At 47.6% G+C, this 17,514-nt stretch overlaps 1 protein-coding gene across 7 annotated transcripts in view; it reads left to right on the top strand.

The window, feature by feature from the left end:
* phldb1a (pleckstrin homology-like domain, family B, member 1a) overlaps positions 1-17,514 on the top strand; it is a 44,103-nt gene that overhangs the window by 20,887 nt on the left and 5,702 nt on the right. For 4 of the 7 annotated variants that reach the window (XM_076274198.1, XM_076274199.1, XM_076274197.1 and 1 more), the window contains 12 exons: positions 3,378-4,720; positions 9,343-9,588; positions 9,828-9,974; positions 10,188-10,325; positions 11,051-11,179; positions 12,049-12,204; positions 12,488-12,598; positions 12,813-12,902; positions 15,222-15,365; positions 15,632-15,754; positions 15,915-16,014; positions 16,824-17,112. In XM_076274198.1, the coding sequence (XP_076130313.1) occupies positions 3,378-4,720; positions 9,343-9,588; positions 9,828-9,974; positions 10,188-10,325; positions 11,051-11,179; positions 12,049-12,204; positions 12,488-12,598; positions 12,813-12,902; positions 15,222-15,365; positions 15,632-15,754; positions 15,915-16,014; positions 16,824-17,112 (3,016 nt within the window). The remainder of the gene's footprint in view (positions 1-3,377; positions 4,721-9,342; positions 9,589-9,827; positions 9,975-10,187; positions 10,326-11,050; positions 11,180-12,048; positions 12,205-12,487; positions 12,599-12,812; positions 12,903-15,221; positions 15,366-15,631; positions 15,755-15,914; positions 16,015-16,823; positions 17,113-17,514) is intronic. The other 3 variants (XM_076274201.1, XM_076274200.1, XM_076274202.1) reach the window with 3 other exon arrangements.

A 17,514-nucleotide genomic window follows, 5' to 3' on the forward strand; every position in this document is an offset into this window, starting at 1 on the left:
CACTCACACTCCCTCATAACCGTATAATTAAGCATGTAATTTGTATTCTCTGAAGTTGTATTCATCATGTTTTTTTGGCAGATGTGCAACTTCGTCTTTTGTCAGTTTTGGATTTTGTATCCCTTGACAACATGGACTGACTCAAACATTTCTACACATCAGCTAGCTGGCTAACAAATAAGCCAAGTTAAGCAGAATGGTTCTTTATGACCTAAGTTTTATGGGTGAAAAGGGGACCCCACTTTGAGAACCACTGCACTACACTACAGCTACACTATGCTACGGTATACTATACTGTACTACAATACACTACACACACTACGCTACGCTACACTACACTACAGCACTACACTACACTACACTACACTACACTGTATTATACTACACACACTACACTACACTACACTACACTATACTACACTACATACACTAGACCCTGTCACAGGGTGAGGATTGGAACCAAATGTATGACAAAACACAGTTTAAACTCAAGAGAATTTCTACTTACTCTAGAATCTTTACTTACTTGAGTGTTTATTTACTTGAGGATCTTTACGTACTCCTATTGGTTAACTCAGTGTAACAGTGACAGTCTTCAGAAATGAAAGGATGTCATCAACCTTGTAGTGCTGTTGGTGTAATTAGAGACCAGATACAAGAAATCCTTTCTTTCTGTCTTTTATCTTTAAACAGTTTGAACATAGCATATAAACAACAGACGTGTTTGATTTAATAACTAAACCAGAACTCCACTCATCTATTGCATGTCGTGTTTGGAAGTAGTTAATTGACCAAAGCTAATAGCTCAGTAGCTGCTTTGGACGGAGGCCATGTTTATAGTCCAGACAGCGCATACCTGACCAAGCCAAGCGTTCTTCATCAGGAATGCTGAGACGTCAGCGGCCCTGGGCTTTACTTTTAGTTGGAGTTCTGTTCTGTTTCTTACTTTGACACCAGCTAAGCGTTTAAAAAAGCACCATAAACAATTGTGTTTAAAAAAGCACCATAAACAATTATATCATGTGTAGTCATGCTCATACACAAATGGAAATACAAAACTGAGTTTGTGAATAATAGTGGCTGTACAGATGATAGCTCTGGGCAGAAATCTCAACTGAGAAAAGACTACTGTAAATATCAGCATGGCCCAATTATGGGCAATCCAAGGCTGAAAATAAATTCGGAATGGCATTTACGCTACATTCTCTCTGAATGCAGAAACCTGCTGTTTTTCCTCTGAAGCTGATCATTTTAGTAGGAGTACCTATTCATCAAGCTAAATTGTTTTGACAAGTGGAGCTCTGCGCCACCCACAGAAGCATGCAAGCATCTCTGCTTCTGCACATTCTGCTCTCAATCACTGAGTGAGCCACTTTGCCCATTTACTGGGGCTTGTATCAGTGAGCCAGCAAGTGTAGGTAGTCTGCAGCAGGCAAATATTTCTCCTTTTGCTTCTGAATTGTATATATTGTTTCACTCATATTTGCTGAAATGGGTCAGTGAACCAGCCTGCAGTAGCCATCACAGTTATTGCTCTACTATTGTGTTTGAAATCTGATGTGATGTAGCTAGCATTCTCAACTTTGTCTGTGGATAAATTAGAGATACGAATGTGTTCAAATGTGTCTACATGCAGACACACTGGAAATAGTGTGCATAGACTAACTTGCTGTCCTTTGAGATAATATCAATAATATAGCTATTATAGCTTGACACAATTTCAAGCCTAGTCCTAAGAAGTGCCAAGAAGCTAAGAAGCTAAGAGTCCATTGTGGCAAAAATTAGTGTAAATCTGCTTCTAATTAGTGTAAATCTCTCTTTTTTTGCTGCATGAGACTTGCCATTAGACTTATGTTTGATTAGCTTTGTCCGTGACCCAGAATGTATTCCATTGATTAGACATTGATATATTATGACTTTGTACCTAGTGGTAAATACCTCACAGTGTCTCAATCATGAATATACCGGTTTCTTGGGTCAAGGTTCAGAACTCTCTGTTTGGAAACACTTTTGGTCAGACCCGCACCCAGACAGGCACCCACTTGCATTCAGTCATGACTAACAATTACAGTTTGAAGTATTTATGCAGATATTACTACACTCATTCACCAGATGTTGTGGTCTGTTATATATCAGAATATTTTCAGGTAATGGGGATTAGTTTGGAATTAAAAGTTTCTTTTGGCAGACATGTGGTGTGTGTGAGTCTGTGTGTGTGTGTGTGCGTGTCTGTGTGTTTGTGCGTGTGTGTGTGTGTGCCTGTGCCTGTGCGCGCGCGTGTGTGTGCCTGTGCGTGTGCGTGTGTGTTTGTGTGTGTGTGTGCCTGTGCGTGTGTGTGTGCGTGTGCATGTGCCTGTGTGTGTGTGAGTGTGTGTGTGCACCAGACTTATCCATTCCAGTAAGCATGAGCTTCTAACTAAATCAAGCTGCTGGCTAGAGATATAACTTTTTGATAGTCACACACATTGGTCTTCCATCAGTCCAGTATAGTGACAGACATAAACAACATCACTGCAGAATGAAAAAAGCCTGAAACTGCTCATCATTAGATCCACCTGAAAATAGACTCACAGATGCTTGACCAGTCTTAAAGCACAGGTAGCTTTGAAGGGACTGGCAGGCATATTTGCCCTGCTCAGGGGGGCTGTGTAGCGTGCGGTAGATAGCCTAAGGTCAGACCTTGCACTGCATTTGTAAGACTGAGCGGAGAACAGTTGGAGAGGCTGTCTGGTGCCGGGTTCACGCTGTTAGTCATTATGGGCAGAGCGTATGTCTGGAAGTGACTCATGCAATGCTCTGGGCCCCATTCTCCTCAGTGGCTCTGACCTTTGTGCTGTGGAGTGCGGAGGGGAAGTCTGTTCCCTCTCTCTCTCTCTCTCTCTCTCTCTCTGCTATATGCCACACCCTGCACTGTGTGTGTGTGTGTGTGTGTGTAAGCCCCCCTTAAATAGGGTGGAGTACGTAACTAGTGCAAGTGAAGTGTGGAACTAGAGATTTTATAATTAGCACCAGATCCCCATAGGGATTTCAGCACAGTGTGAAAACATGTCAGTAGAGAGGATTTCATAATGGAACTATTCTGAAACCTCATTTCAGAACCGCTGGTGTGTGGCAATTCATTTTTGGCTTCTTAGATTCTTAAGATTGATGTATTGATGTTCATGTTAGCTATTTAGTAGTGTACAAGTGTCTTTACCAAAAAGTGTTTACAGTCATGTTTTACTGGCTTTACAAAAATTCCGGATTTAAATGTTGCAATGATGTCCTGATGAAGACTAAAAGGTGAAACGCGTAGGCATGTAGCCAGTATTTAATAAAGGCTTTTTAGTTTTCATACAAGAAAGTCTGCCTCAATTCTTTTTTTTTTTGCCATACAGAATCACACTCCATGCTAAACGGGAACCATCAGCCGGGTGGGCGTGGGGGGGGTCGCCCGGGTCAAGGCACCCTCGTCCGTTCCATTGAGCAGGACCTCCAGGACATCATGGATTCTCTGGTTATGGACGATGCCCAGTCATCCACCTCCGCCGAGTCCCGAAAACTGGCCCATAACCCCATCCCCCAGTCCCCGCTGTCCCCCGTGACGAATGGAGGCGGCCGCTTCCCCGCGTCCTCCCCCACCAGCCCCGGGGCCATGTCGGTGGGCTCCAGCTACGAGAACAACTCCCCGCCCTTCTCGCCCCTCTCCTCGCCCTCGGTGACCAGCAGTCCGGGAGGCCTGCAGGAGATGGCCAACCCCCCGGTGCCAGCTCGCACCTCCAGCTTTAGCCACAACACTCAGCCCCCTGTGCCCCAGCCACGGTCCTCCGTGCCCAAGAGCGGCAGCGCCTTGGGGCATAAGGTCCAGGAGAGCCCCAGGCTTCACAGGAAGGCCTTGGTGGAAGCGCCACCGAGTCCATCATCTGCACGCAGGGATCCTACTCAAGCTCGAGGGTCCTCCTCCATCCCTGTCCCCATGGTTTCTGGGGACAGACAGGCTAACTCCAGACTGACCCCCAAGTCGACCCCGACATCGTCCTCTCCTGCCTCGTCCAGCCCGCGGTCTAGTGTGGGCTCCTCGGTGCAGGAGTGCCCTCCGAGCCCCATGCGACAGCAGGACTTTGCCCGCTCCTCCAGCCCATCCAAGCAGCCCAGCCAGATCCCCCGTCTGGCCCCGTCCTCGCTGGACAGCCCTCTCCACGCGGTCCAGCCCCAGCCTCGCTCGCTGCCCCCGGGGAGCCCGCAGACGGCTCGGCGCACCCTCCCGCCTCCCAGCCCGTCCACCGCCCGCAGAGGGGTGCCCGTCCTCCCGGGGGCACTGCCCGGCGTCCCCCTCACCCCGCGCACGCCGCTGACCAAAACGGTCCCCGAGAGCCCCAGGCAGCAGCGCAGGGTCACCTCCGCGGGGGAGGAGGAGGGGGGGGGCTCAGCGGGGGGGAGGGGTCTGAGAGCGCGCAGCCCGTCCCCCTCTCGGCACAGGGACCACCCCAGTGGGCGGCAGAAGGGCGGGCCCGGTGCCGCCCTCGCCCCCTCCGCTTTGGGCACGCAGCCAGGGGTGTCGCCCCTCACCAGCCCGCGGGCCCAGAGGAAGGCTGGCCGGGATGGCCGGATGGCGGCGGCCCCGTTCGCCCGCGAGCGCAAAAACAGCATCTCGGAGATCAGTGACAACGAGGACGAGCTGCTGGAATACCATCGACGGCAGAGAGAGGAGAGGCTCCGGGAGCAGGAAATGGAGAGGCTGGTGAGTTCAAGTGTGTGTGTCTATGTGTGTGTGTGTGTGTGTGTGTGTATGCATGTGTTTCTGTCAGTCTATTTTCGTGTGTGTGTGTGTTGGCCTCTTCCTACCTTCACGGTCACATTTCTTGCTTGTTAATTTTTATTTTTATGTTATTTTATTTCTGTTTGCCTTCAAAAAACAAACTCTCAGTTGTCAAAATGTTTGTGACATGCTGTGTAAAGGAACCAGTGTAACGTTTTTATTCCAATCTGGGAATGACTGAGCTAAGAATGGGCCGGTGTGGGTGTGTGTGGTTGGATGGGGGTCTCGCCGTCTCTGCCCGAGGTCTGGCTCAGTGTATAGCGACACTCATGTGAATTCCTGTGGGAGTTTTAAAGGGTTATGGAGTGAGGGTGTGTCTGTCTGAAGGCTATATTTACCCAACACAGAGGCCTGGAACCGACCACCTCCAATCCCACAAGCCCCTGCAAACTCATTCCCACTTCAGTCCTCACTGATACTGCACACAGCGCACAGCACACCCATCGCCTGGCCTTCACTCCCAGGCTAATTTAACAACATTGTCCCAGTTCATTTACTTCAATGCCTCCAAACCTCATACTGTATATACATCACATAAATGAGCACATTCAAATTGTCACTTGGCAGCATCCAAAGTTTGTGATGCTTGGCTTGCATCGCGAAGGTATATATTCTACCATATGAGCAGCTCTCTTGGCCTGGGAATACCTTGTAGACATTTGTTATAGCATTTTACAGCAGCTGTCCACACTGAGGGGCCATTCACATAATTCAGTTCCTGCCTTTTACTCGCCACTTACCTGAGCCAGGCCTCACAAACCTTTGGCCACTTGTAAAACCCTTAACGCTCTCCAACTCTCCCGTCCCCCCACCTCAAACCTCCAGACAGCTGCGAGTATCACAGAGGGTAAACATTCCACACTGCCCCTTCAGGAAAGCTATTTAAGGAGCCCCATTTTCACAGTGCCATCCCGTAAACAAACACAAACAGGAAGTCGCGTTTGAATCGGTGGTCCAGGAAGAAGTCATGGAGGTTTGAAAACCTTATCACTAACATAATTGATGACTGTAATGGACACAGTTTGGATTCCTCAGTCCACATACTTTAACAGCAGGATCAAAAAGATAGAGATAGAATCTGTGATGTTAGGATCAGAACAGGATTTTTTTTCCGGCTCTTCCCTTGCGTTCCTCCCTTGATCATATAAACATTTAAAATCTGTGGACAGCAGTCTAAATGCACCTGGCTCTGCTGTCGGCTCCACAAATGACCTCAAGCCTGCATGAGCTCACCGGCTGGGCATGCATGCAGGCGAGGATGACTTGTGTTTGCTGTTGTGCCGCCGGGTCTTGTACATGATAGCTATTGGTGTCTGCTGGTGTGTTGGATGAATTATGGAAATGAGGTTCTGTTCACTCCTCGCCACGGGAGACAAGGGCAGAGAGACAGGGAGCAGATTTCCCCTGCCACTATCTGTCTCTTATGTGGGTCGAACTCTAATGTCTTTCTTTCCTTTCCCTCTCTCTTTTCCTCTTTCTTCCTCTCTCTGTCTCCCTCACTTTTCACACACACACACACACACACACACACACGTACACACACATTATGTGTATTGTAATAATGGATAAGGCACTTACAGTTCTGGGACTTGGCCTACTTGGCATGGTGCCACTCTTCAGTGCTGCTGCTGAACCACAGAGCTGCTATGCCCCTCCAGTCTTATCACTGAGCTAACCCTCCTCCCATCACACACACACACACACACACACACACACACACACACACACACACACACACACACACACACACACACATAGATAGATAGAGCATGTGTGTGTGAGAGAAATAAATATATACAGAAGGGGGTGGGGAGTTGTTGAATATTTAATGCTCACCTGTTGTGAAACAGTGAGCATTGTCAAGGGAAGGGAGTTGTAGTGAAGATTGAATCCACTAGGGGGCGAGCTAACCTTATTTGATGGGGCTGTAGAACAAGTGGTGGAAAATATGGACAACATGTGGAAAAGAATCAGACAAGACATAGTGTATATGTAGCTGTTTTCCATTACAGATTCTTACACATTTCATAACCTTTATTTCTTTCTCTTTTTGCCTAGTGCCTTGATGTAAGAGAGGGCACTGTTGTTACTATGAATGTCTCAGATGCTATCCTTCTCATCAGAATTTATACAGTTTATCTCTCATTTGGTCATATATCTGTGGTCTAAATATTTTGTCTACATTTTTATCTGTGGTCTAAATATTTTGTCTATTTTTTTTATTAGACAGCTACAAAAACACTGTGAAACTGAGCCAGATTCCTCTGACCTAAAAACTCAAAGCTAGAGTGACAGTAGCTAATTAAACACAGCACCACACCCTCATTCGCTGCCATTCATTCATGGGAGCCTTGAATTAACCTGTGATGTGACAGGGTACTTTCAGCTCGTCACAGTTCTATTTAGATAGATAGATTACTTTTAAAGGTCATATCTAGGCATCTTGCTTTTAATGACATCTCACTGTACTTGTTTAGTGACAATCATCTATCTGTCTATCTATTTATCTATTCATTTTTGGTTCAGATCAGTGATTTTGTTTGTTGTTGGGGGCTTGTAGGGGCTATAAGTCTTCCGAGACAGCCTTTTGTGTGTGTGCTGGTCAGTCCCTCCTGCTGCCCACCCCCGGTGCTGCCTGGCCTGTGTGGCATGGGGAGTGGGCTGGAGCCCAGTGTTTGTCCATCTGTTTGTTTAGAGTGTTTGCATGCCTACAGCCTGCTCCCCCTCCATACCCGGGCCGCCTGGGATGACTCGCTCACTTCACCCCTTCACCGCTTCCCAGACCTGGGATAGAAACATTCTCTGTCTGTCTGTCATGTAATTCCGTGTGAGGGCTCCAAAAGAGGAAATTGCCCCAGATTGTGCCATTAAGGATCCTTTCATGGCAAAGTCTTCAGCTGTCATCAAGAGCTGGTCAGGACATTGAGTGGGTATGTACTTTTGTGTACAGAAAATCTTGAACAGAATAGCTGAGAGACAAATTCAGTGAAACTTTATTTGTGCAAGGCTGTGGAACAAGGCTGTGGCTGTAGAATTTGTTTTGTCACCTGCCTGTTGTCTGAGTAGCTTAGTAGCCTAATACTGCTTTCACCTGAGAGTTGACGTAATTTGCCTTACCTTAGTTTTGAAATCAGTTTAGTTGAAAACCACATTTGTTCCCTCTTCATTCTGACTGCGCGGAAGATGTAAGGGTATCACACCATCAATGCCCTATGACACCAAAGCACCCTGGACAGCCACTGTACAGAGCCATGTATTCTGCCTGCTTGCTGAGATAGAGTTGTCTGTCCATGCTGTTTGAATATTAAAACGTTGTTCAGTTGATCTGACCTAATCAGAGGAGCTGGGAGCACGTCTGGTGGTTAATTATACACGTGTAAATAGCCAGCTGATCCCTTTGACTTACTTTATTTACTGCGCTCCGTTCGTCCAGTCTCATGTACTTTATTTACCGCGCTCCATTCGTCCAGTCTCATGTACCCCATCAACGCACCACTGTTCCTCCCGTACGGCTACACCACAAGGCCGTGTTATTTTGGTCGGCATCATGCAATGATAAGCTGCCGTCATTTGACTTGGACGCTCTGGCTCGGTAATTGTCAGCTGTGCGCGTATGACAAGCCCCGTCCGTTTGGATGGCACCTAAGTTCCCGCAGAGTTTTGCTGCAAGGGGCCCCAGAGCTGTGTGTGCAGACTAGAGAGAGAGAGACAGAGAGAGAGAGAGAGAGAGAGAGAGAGAGAGAGAGTGGGACAGTCGGGAACGGTGCTGATACTCAGCAATTTCGGCCTGTCTTCACGTCCCATGAGGGCCTGAATGGCAGGAACATTTGGAGAGAGGAGGTGAGAGGTCAGTAGGGGTCAGTGGATGGGTGGGTGGGTTGTAAAATCAGGAGGGGTCTATGGAGAATATTGGGCTGGGGGGGGGGGGGCTCGTGAGAGGGAAAGGCTTCCAGCAGCTGCTGCTATAGACTGGGTGTCTTTCATATGTGTTTGAACTGGGGTATGCGTGGGAGTGTCTCACTTGTATGTCTGCATGTGTGTGTGTGTGTGTTTTGGTGAGTCTATGGCAATAGAGTTGGCTTGTGCTCGTCAGATGTGGCTCCGTGACCCTGGTGGGTTGAATGGGGCACGCACGCACGCATGCTTATTTTGTCGGCTCTCCGGGTGTCAGATTGCGGCCAGCTGAGAGTGCCACACGGGCACGCGGGCCGCATTGCAGTACCTGAACCCTCTGTGCCAGCATGGCAGCTCACTGGGCCTCTCCACCCATTCAGACTGGACCACAGAGCTCACTGGGCCTCTCCACCCATTCAGACCGGACCACAGAGCTCACTGGGCCTCTCCACCCATTCAGACTGGACCACAGAGGCCTCATGTTTATCTCACTCACGTCTCCTACTATTTGGATGAGAAATAGTTAGGATGCTGTATACTACAAACACCTTACATTGTTGCATTGTTTGTCATATAACTGACACAGATTGTCTCAATCACTTTGTGATGTGTGTGTGTGTTTGTGTGTGTGTGTGTGTGTGTGTGATCAGGAGAGACAGAGGTTAGAGACGATCCTGAGTTTGTGTGCGGAATACAACAAGGGCGACGGCCCCTGTCCAGCCGGCGAGGTGGGCAAGACGGGCCTCTTCCCTGGGATGGAGGAGGGGGCCGTCCAGCGCCCCGGAGCTGACCCTGCAGGCGGGGCCTCCCAGCAGGGGCGGGGCCAGAGGCAGAGGGAGAGTGACGAGGAGAACCTCACCGAGGAGTGCAGCAGCACCGAGAGCCAGCACCAGGATGTAAGAGAGGGCACATACGGACACACACACACACACACACACACACACCCTCGTTCTTTTACTCACACACTCACCCTCGTTCTTTTACTCACACACACACACAGACACATCCATGTACCCACACACACATTTTCTCACTCACTTTGACACAAGCAAACATTATATTATTCTAACTGTTCTGCAGCTGGTCTAGTACTACTGACCAACTTAACACCTCTCCCCCGCTGGTCTCCTCACAGCACGAGGACTCTGGTCGGACAGGTGTGGCCTCTCAGCAGGAGCTGCCCTATCTGGAGGAGGAGCGCGTCCGCATTCTGGCCCGAGTGGACGAGCTCAAGGCTCGCGTGACTGAGCTGGAGCAACAACTTCAAGAGTCCAGGCAGGAGGTGAGTTTGGCCAATCATACCCGACTAATATATCAATTCACATTGAAGTTATGCACTATACATTCTAAGACTAAGGTGCTTTTTGCCAATGTACTTGGCATGTGTTGGCTGCCTGCAAACTAGATAATCTGGTAAATAAGTCTGCATTCCTGTTATTATAATGGCAGAATATGTTTATAGTACACATTGTTTTTTCCTGTGGTGTTGCACTAGGCTGAAATGGAGCGGGCCCTGCTACAGGGTGAGCGGAGGGCGGAGCTTGATCAGGTGGAGGCGGAGTTTGAGATCATTAACCAGCTGCAGTACAAGCTCAGTGAACTAGACAGCGCCACCCAGAGGGAGAAAGACAAGGTACCGCTCACTGTCACACTGTCCACTCCTCTTGTCTCCTCACTCTTTCGCCATCGGTTGGTCCAGTTATGCTTTGTTATGCTTTGTTCTCTTTAGTATTTTTCTGTTGTTTTATTTCAGCCTTTAATCTGCTTTCCTACTTCTAACACTCACGCTGCTAACTCACTCATTAGAAAGACTGTTCACACTGGGAACTGCGTTTGCTACAGGGAACTGCTGGTGATAAGATTTGAAGTCACTTGAGCTTGGTGTTTATGACTCTGTTTCTGATGACTTTAGTGCCTTTTTTTTAGTTGGCATTGGTGTCAAATCTTCATACTGGCATGATTTGAGAAAAAATGTTATCCTATTGTAGTGTATATTATCCACTTATTCTGGTTCACTTTATATTCTGGTTAAATCACAGCGTAGTTTAGTTTTTTTAGATGATTGCACTCTGTGAATGTTTTCTATGTTTCTCACCATTTTAGACCTACAATGTCTTCATTTAGCGGACACAAATATCTGACTATCCTCCCCACAATTGAGCTTTACTAATACACGTAACACGGAAACGTCCGCATGGCTTGGATTTGAGCAGTGTGTGTTGTGTGTGTTTGTGTGTGTGTGTGTGCACCCCTCCCCCTCGTTCCTACCCTGGGACTGTACGTTGTTCCTGTTTGTGTATGGTGTATGCACGTGTGTGTGTGTGTGTGTGTGCGTGCGTGTGTGTGCATTTTTTGTAGGGGAGGGCTAATGTGTCGGCCGAGCGGGACATCCTGGAGAGGCTGCGGGCTGGGTACAATGAGCTGAAGAGCCAGCTTGATAAGTGCCCAGAGTCCCTGAGGGAGCAGTTACAGGAACAGCTGACAAGGGTCAGTCGGTCTTCAGTCCTCACCAGTCACCAGCCCTACTGCGTACATTGTGCTTAGAGATGCTTTAAACACACACACACACATACACACACACACGCATACATACACACACACACACACACACACACACACACACACACACACACACACACACACACACACACACACACACAAAATAGACACACACACAAAAACCAAAATAGCAAAAAAGAACTGCTTCCGAAAACCGTCAGAACCTCAGGAATTCTTCCGTCTTCCGGGATTAAAACTTTGTGTAAAAAACTAAATGACTTGCATCGTAGTTTGGTTGTGAAAAAACAAAACCTCTGCTATGTCCTAGTTCCTTTATAGCCTTCCTCGTAGTCTCTCTGTCTCTCTGCCTGTTGAATCTTTTCTTAGAATGGAGTATTAGCGTGTATCATATGTCAATTAGTGGACTTATGAATGCTTTGGGGTGCTGCTGTGGCCTCTGGGAGCTAATAGGGATTGTTGTCTGTGCTCTTTGCATGAGCTTGGTGTGTGTCAGTGTGGCACTTTATGGTCTTTTCTGTTGTTTTTTACAAAAAACTATTTCTTTCTTTTTGAAATCCCATTTGTTACATCTATTAAAATAACAATATAACAGCTCACTAACCCATTAATACAAGCTAATCCTTATTTCCCCCCTTCTGGAAGTTTCCTGAATCTGAAATAATTTAAGGGGCTCTAAAACGTTTTGATGTGTTGTACATTTGTAATTTTTTTGTCTGTGAACCTGTTTGTGTCTGTGTGCCTGCCTGTTGGTCTGTATGTCTGTCTGTGTGTGTCTGTCTGTCTGTCTGTCCATCCGTCCACTGCTGTGCGGTGCTTTGGCCCTGGCGCGTGCTCAGAAAGCGGAGGCTCTGGAGTCGGGGTCCAAGCGATTCGAGGACCTGGAGTTCCGTCAGCTGGAGCGCGAGAGCGGCCTGGAGGAGGAGAAGGAGACGGTCAGCCGCCAGCTGCTGCAGGAGAAGGCCGACTACCACCACAGCGTGGCCAAGAGGAAGGTGAGCGCACGAGCCAGCCCACGAGCCAAACAGAACAGAACATTCTAGAAGACAGCGCCAGCTCCATGCTGTAGACAGGACTCCCATGGCCTCTCCATACCACTATTATTCCACAACAGCTCTAATATCACCCAGAAGTCATCAAGCCAGTGTTAAAGGAAAGTTTGAGTAAATGTGTATGTGGTATCTGAGGCTGCGTCTCCCGTGTGTGTGTGTGTGTTTGTGTGTGTGTGTGTGTGTGTGTGTGTGTGTGTGTGTGTGTGTGTGTATGTGTGTGTGTCAGGAGAGGATGGCTGCACTGGAGATGCAGGCCAACCAGCTGGGCCTGCAGGCTGCGCAGGAATGCGAGAGGATGGCCAAGGACCGAACGCTGGCGCTGCAGATGCTCCAGAAGGTTGGTTCCAGCCGCACATAAAACCGACGAATCTTTCCAACACTCATCAACCCATCTGTCAGTCTCCCTCTCCAGGGTCACGGAAAGATCCCCTGGTTTATCCCCAAGATTTCCATTGTGTTTTAGACATAGTAATACATAACATAGTAATACAATCTACAAGCAATCTACTTCTGTAAGTGCTTATTACGTTTTGTTTTGTGCGTGTTTGCAGGAGAGAGAGCAGCTGTCGAGCATAGAGAAGCGCTATCATGACCTGACCGGAGGGAGAACTTTCCCAAAGCCCTCCAGCACCATGAAGGAGGTGAGACTCTTTTTATCAACACCACCTGTTCCCATTCTTCCACCACCTCTGTGTATTTATGGTCCTCCGCCTGTGTGTGTGTGTGTGTGTGTGTGTGTGTGTGTGTGTGTGTGTGTGTGTGTGTGTGTGTGTGTGTGTGTACACTGGTGGCTATCCAACAAAGGGCAAAGCGCATAACACTGACGTGTCTGACTTTTTAAAACGCACTTTTGACACAGGAAGTGCTTCATATCAGCGAGCCTGACCTCGTAGAAGAGGTCTTTCCCCAGCCGCAGCCCCTCGGCCACCCTCCTGCGTCCTACTGTCAGAGCCTTTCCCCTCACATAAATCCTCTCAGGCCCCAGGAGGTAAACACTCTCACTTGCCACTGCTCGTGGGCCCTTAACAGCTGATCTCAGACCAGGCTTTGGAGTTGTGTGGGGAAAACTTTTGGATTGAATGAATTGATCCCGGATCAGTTTTTAAAGGCCTGAAGTTCCCAAAGCGAAGCATGGTGTTTGATCAGTGTGAACTGCGAGGTTGTCTCATCAAAAACATCACAGCATGGTGTATGGTGTTGTGTCTGTTGTGGTAAAAGCAGTGGAGTTGCACTTCTGTTGTGGTTTTACAAAGCTTTTCTTTTGTTCCAGTTGCAACGTAGCAAAAGATTTGTTATGTTTGTTTTGGCCAGAAGCCTTTTGGGCAGGATTGCGAGCTGCATGCATGCACATACTGCTACTTGATTTGTCTGGCAAAGTCATCATCTTGATGCGTCTGAGTGTGTGTGTGTGTGTGTGTGTGTGTGTGTGTGTGTGTGTGTGTGTGTGTTTGTTTTTGCTCTCCATTTAAATTCTCCTCAGGGCATTTGCAATGGGGTTTTTTGTCCTGCTAGTTCCTGTGCTGTGTTTTTCACATTGGTATCACTTTGATGTTGTGAGTGCTCACATGTGTGTTGTGTTCATGCTTTGCCATTGCACTGAAAACTGAGTCTTGGACGTTGTGGTCATAAAAGAACACCGTAGAAAGTATTAATATTAATAATTACAATATAGTGTTAAATGAAGATGCCTAATCTATTTGTTGCACATCTATGCATATGTGTGTGAGTGTGTCTTTTGGGGTTGAGAGAGTGGCCTTTAATTTCCTCTCTTCCTTGTGTGTGTGTGTGTGTGTCCATGTCCATGTGATTTGGATGCTCAGGAGTATCTGAGGCTTTCTGATGTCTATAAGATGTATGGGGCCAGCTGTGTCCAGACCCACACTACCTCCTCTGCACCCCTCAGCTACTCCTCTGATCTCCCTCTAATTCCAGACTCCCCTCGCGAGGTACTTGCTCTCTCTCTCTGTGCTTTTCTCTGTCAGCTGATTCCCTCACTTCATCTTCTCTCTCTCTATCTCTCAATCTATCTATCTGTCTATCTATCTCTTTATCTATCTATCTATCTATCTATCTTTTTCATGCATTTTCATCTGTTGGATACACTTATTCCTTGTCTGATCCTGCTTCATTACTGTAAATGCTTTATTGACTGGACCTACAGTGTGGTCACTTTCCCCTTGACCAATGCTCCTTCTCTCCTCCCCACCTGCTTCTCTTGCTCCGGCCCTCCTCATCTATCCATCCCTTATGTCTGCTCTTGCTGGCCTGTTTCGTTGGGGATCAGTACATTACTGTCGGTCAGTTAAACAAGCTCTACGGGATGCCCAAGGTGGATCCCTCCCCCACGTCTCCCATCCAGTCATTCCAACAGTTAGTCCCTGAGCCCCCTCCCACCAGCTACAGGTCGCTGTATGGCTCGTCCCGCTCTCTTGCGTCCGAGGTGAATACCTTTCGCTCTAGCATGGTAGTAGTGCTGACGTGTGATGTCCTCCATGCATGACTGTCGGATGTCCATCGAGCGTCCGTAGTAGTCTTTGGTTAGACTCTGAGGAGGCATCAGGTCGATGAAGTTGAGACCAGTTGGCCTCGATTACTGTAAAACTGCATGCACCTGTTTTCCTTGTTTCGTTTTAGCTCTTTTTATCTCGTTTTGTTTTACTCATAATTTATTCATTATGCTTTAACTGTATCAGTGTTGTGTATGTGCATGGTGTGTGTGTGCATTAGGTTTGTTTAGATATTACAGTGAGTATGGTGTTCATTTACTAGGCCTTTAATCTTGTGTTAATGAACTGGATACATCTGGTAATATTTGCTTGAGAAATGGCTGATATCACTTCAACTCTTCCAATAACTTCTTTTCCTCCTTTTATTCTTCTCTCTGCTCCACTGTTCCTTTCTCTCCCTCCTCTCATCCTTTCCTCCTCTCTGCTTTGCCTGGCTACTCTGCTCCTGTAAAGAGCCAGCCTGAGCTGAGCCGGCCTCATGCCCCCAGGCTTGATTTAGAGCACTGGTACCAGGACTTAATGTCTGCTGGGGAGCCCAGCCAGCCATGCCCTCCCCCTCTACCGGCTAAGTCGCACTCCGGTCGCCGACCCATGCAGGTAAACACGCCATGTGAACACGCAGCTTTCTTCACACTGCTTGTCGCTCAACTGCTTGTTTTTTTTTGTTTTTTTCTGTTGCTCTGTCCACTCCCACCTCTGGACGAATGACTTTTTTAATTTGATAAGCGAGGAGGCCATTTTGGTTGTCCCCGCTGAAATATCTGCGGTCAGTAGGCTGAAGAGGTTGACGTGGATTAATGGCGAAGGTGTCTCTCGGTTGGGATGTGTCCAAAGGACTGGACTGATGGTAGTTCCCTTCACAGGTGTACCGCGGCAAGATTGACGGAGAGGGGGGACAGATGACCCTCACACGGGGGAACACCAATGGGACGGCCACTCCTCCGCAGTCCAGGGCTGCCCTGCCGGGGAGGGAGACGCCAACAAAGGTGAAGCACTCCATCATCTTGAATGTCCAGTCCAGTCCATGAATGTCCATATTGTTTTCTCTTTGATACCACTCCCTGTGCTCCACGGCGCCCCCTGTGGCTGCTGGATGTGCATTTGTCATGATTTGACCTATCTGGTCTCTTCTCTGACTTCCTACAGATGCTCGGCCATTCCTCCAGCCTCTCCAAGGAGCTGTCGGAGCTCTCCCTCACCCATCTGGACCTGGAGACCAAGAGACAGCTGGCCATGCAAGGCAAAGGTGATTCTTTACAGAGACTTGACCACTCAAAGAGACTCATGTGTCTCGTTGCTTCATTATGACTACAGAAAGAGACTGTGATGAGAGTTAATTGCTGGGTCTCCATTTAGCTCATTTGCATTCTATGCACATTCATGAAAGTTCAGCTAAAGAAAATGTGCATTTGCGTGTATTTCTGTCCACTGTGTTCCGCAAATTAACATTCTCCTAATCGAGGGAAAAGTTTAGATCAGCTGTGGGATCAAAACATAAGGTTGTCTGTTTACAGTAAGATGTTGGTAGAAATGCAACAAATGCGAACATAATAAAATAAATATAATACAATTTATTTATATAGCACTTTTCAAGCACAAAGTGCTTTACAGACAAACAAACAAACAAAACAAAAACAAAACAATAGTAATGATAACAATAATAATAATAATAAACATATGTGAATAAACTGTATACATCAACTTTAATCACATTATAATTTATGCAAATCGAGAGTTAATCCACCCCCCCAGCAAGTGACATTTTTATGCACATTAGAAGATTAAATGCAAATATAAAGTGTCAGGATTTCTTATTTGAATGGTCAAAATGTGTGTGAAAATGTTGAATGGAAACCCAGCTAATGCAAACAGGCTTTTTTTCAGCCAAGAAATATTTCAGTGTAGTTAGTACATTTACTGTGGATTCCAGATACTGTTCACTGTTCAGGTACTGTGGTCAGGTATCTGTGGTAATCTGGATGTATTGAAGACATGTATAACATTCGTATCTCTCTTTCTCTCTGTCTATCTCTCTCTCGCTCTCTGTGATCACAGGCCAGTCGTTGGATGAACAGAGGGGTCGTCCGGGGGAGCTGAAGCAGAGACCTGCAGTGGAGCTGCAGAACCACTGGGGGGTGCTGCAGGGCTCCCAATCTCAGCTCAACATGTCATTCCCCTCGTTTGGCAACAGCGGCGGCCCTGCCATGGTGCACCACTCCATCCTCCACCACCAGGCCCCGCCTCCCGGCGGAGAGCAGGCTTTTGACACCCTCAGCCTGGAGAGCTCCGACAGTGTGGAAACCAGCGTCTCCACGGGCAACAACTCTGCCTGTTCCCCGGAGAGGTGAGAGGAGACAGAGAAACTTTGAGACAGTTTCCATGGGAACATTCCGCTCTGCCCTGTTCCCCTGACAACGGGTCATCCTTGCTTGATCCTCCCCTTAAATTTTTTTCTTCCCGCTCTTTTTTTTTTTTTTGTCTGTCTTTTTCCTCATGACAGCAGGCAACCCTGCCTGTTACCATGACAACTTCTACAAGCCAAAGACAAAAAGCTCACCTGTTCAAAGTTGTATTCTGCCCAGATGCACAACATGCCCTATTGTCACATTATATATTCCGCAACCACCGTGTCACTAGAGGTGCTCTGACAGTCATCAAGCTAGGAGAGAGATAGAGGGAGAGATAGAGAGAGGGAGAGAGATATATATAGAGAGAGATACCTCTTGTTTTAAAGGCCAAGTGACTG

This window comes from Alosa pseudoharengus, unplaced genomic scaffold (genome assembly GCF_046254945.1).
Source record: "Alosa pseudoharengus isolate Yale_2024_CS ecotype anadromous, Long Island Sound unplaced genomic scaffold, YU_APseudo_1.1 YU_APseudo_1.1_scf_8, whole genome shotgun sequence".
NCBI classification, from domain to species: Eukaryota; Metazoa; Chordata; class Actinopteri; order Clupeiformes; family Clupeidae; genus Alosa; species Alosa pseudoharengus.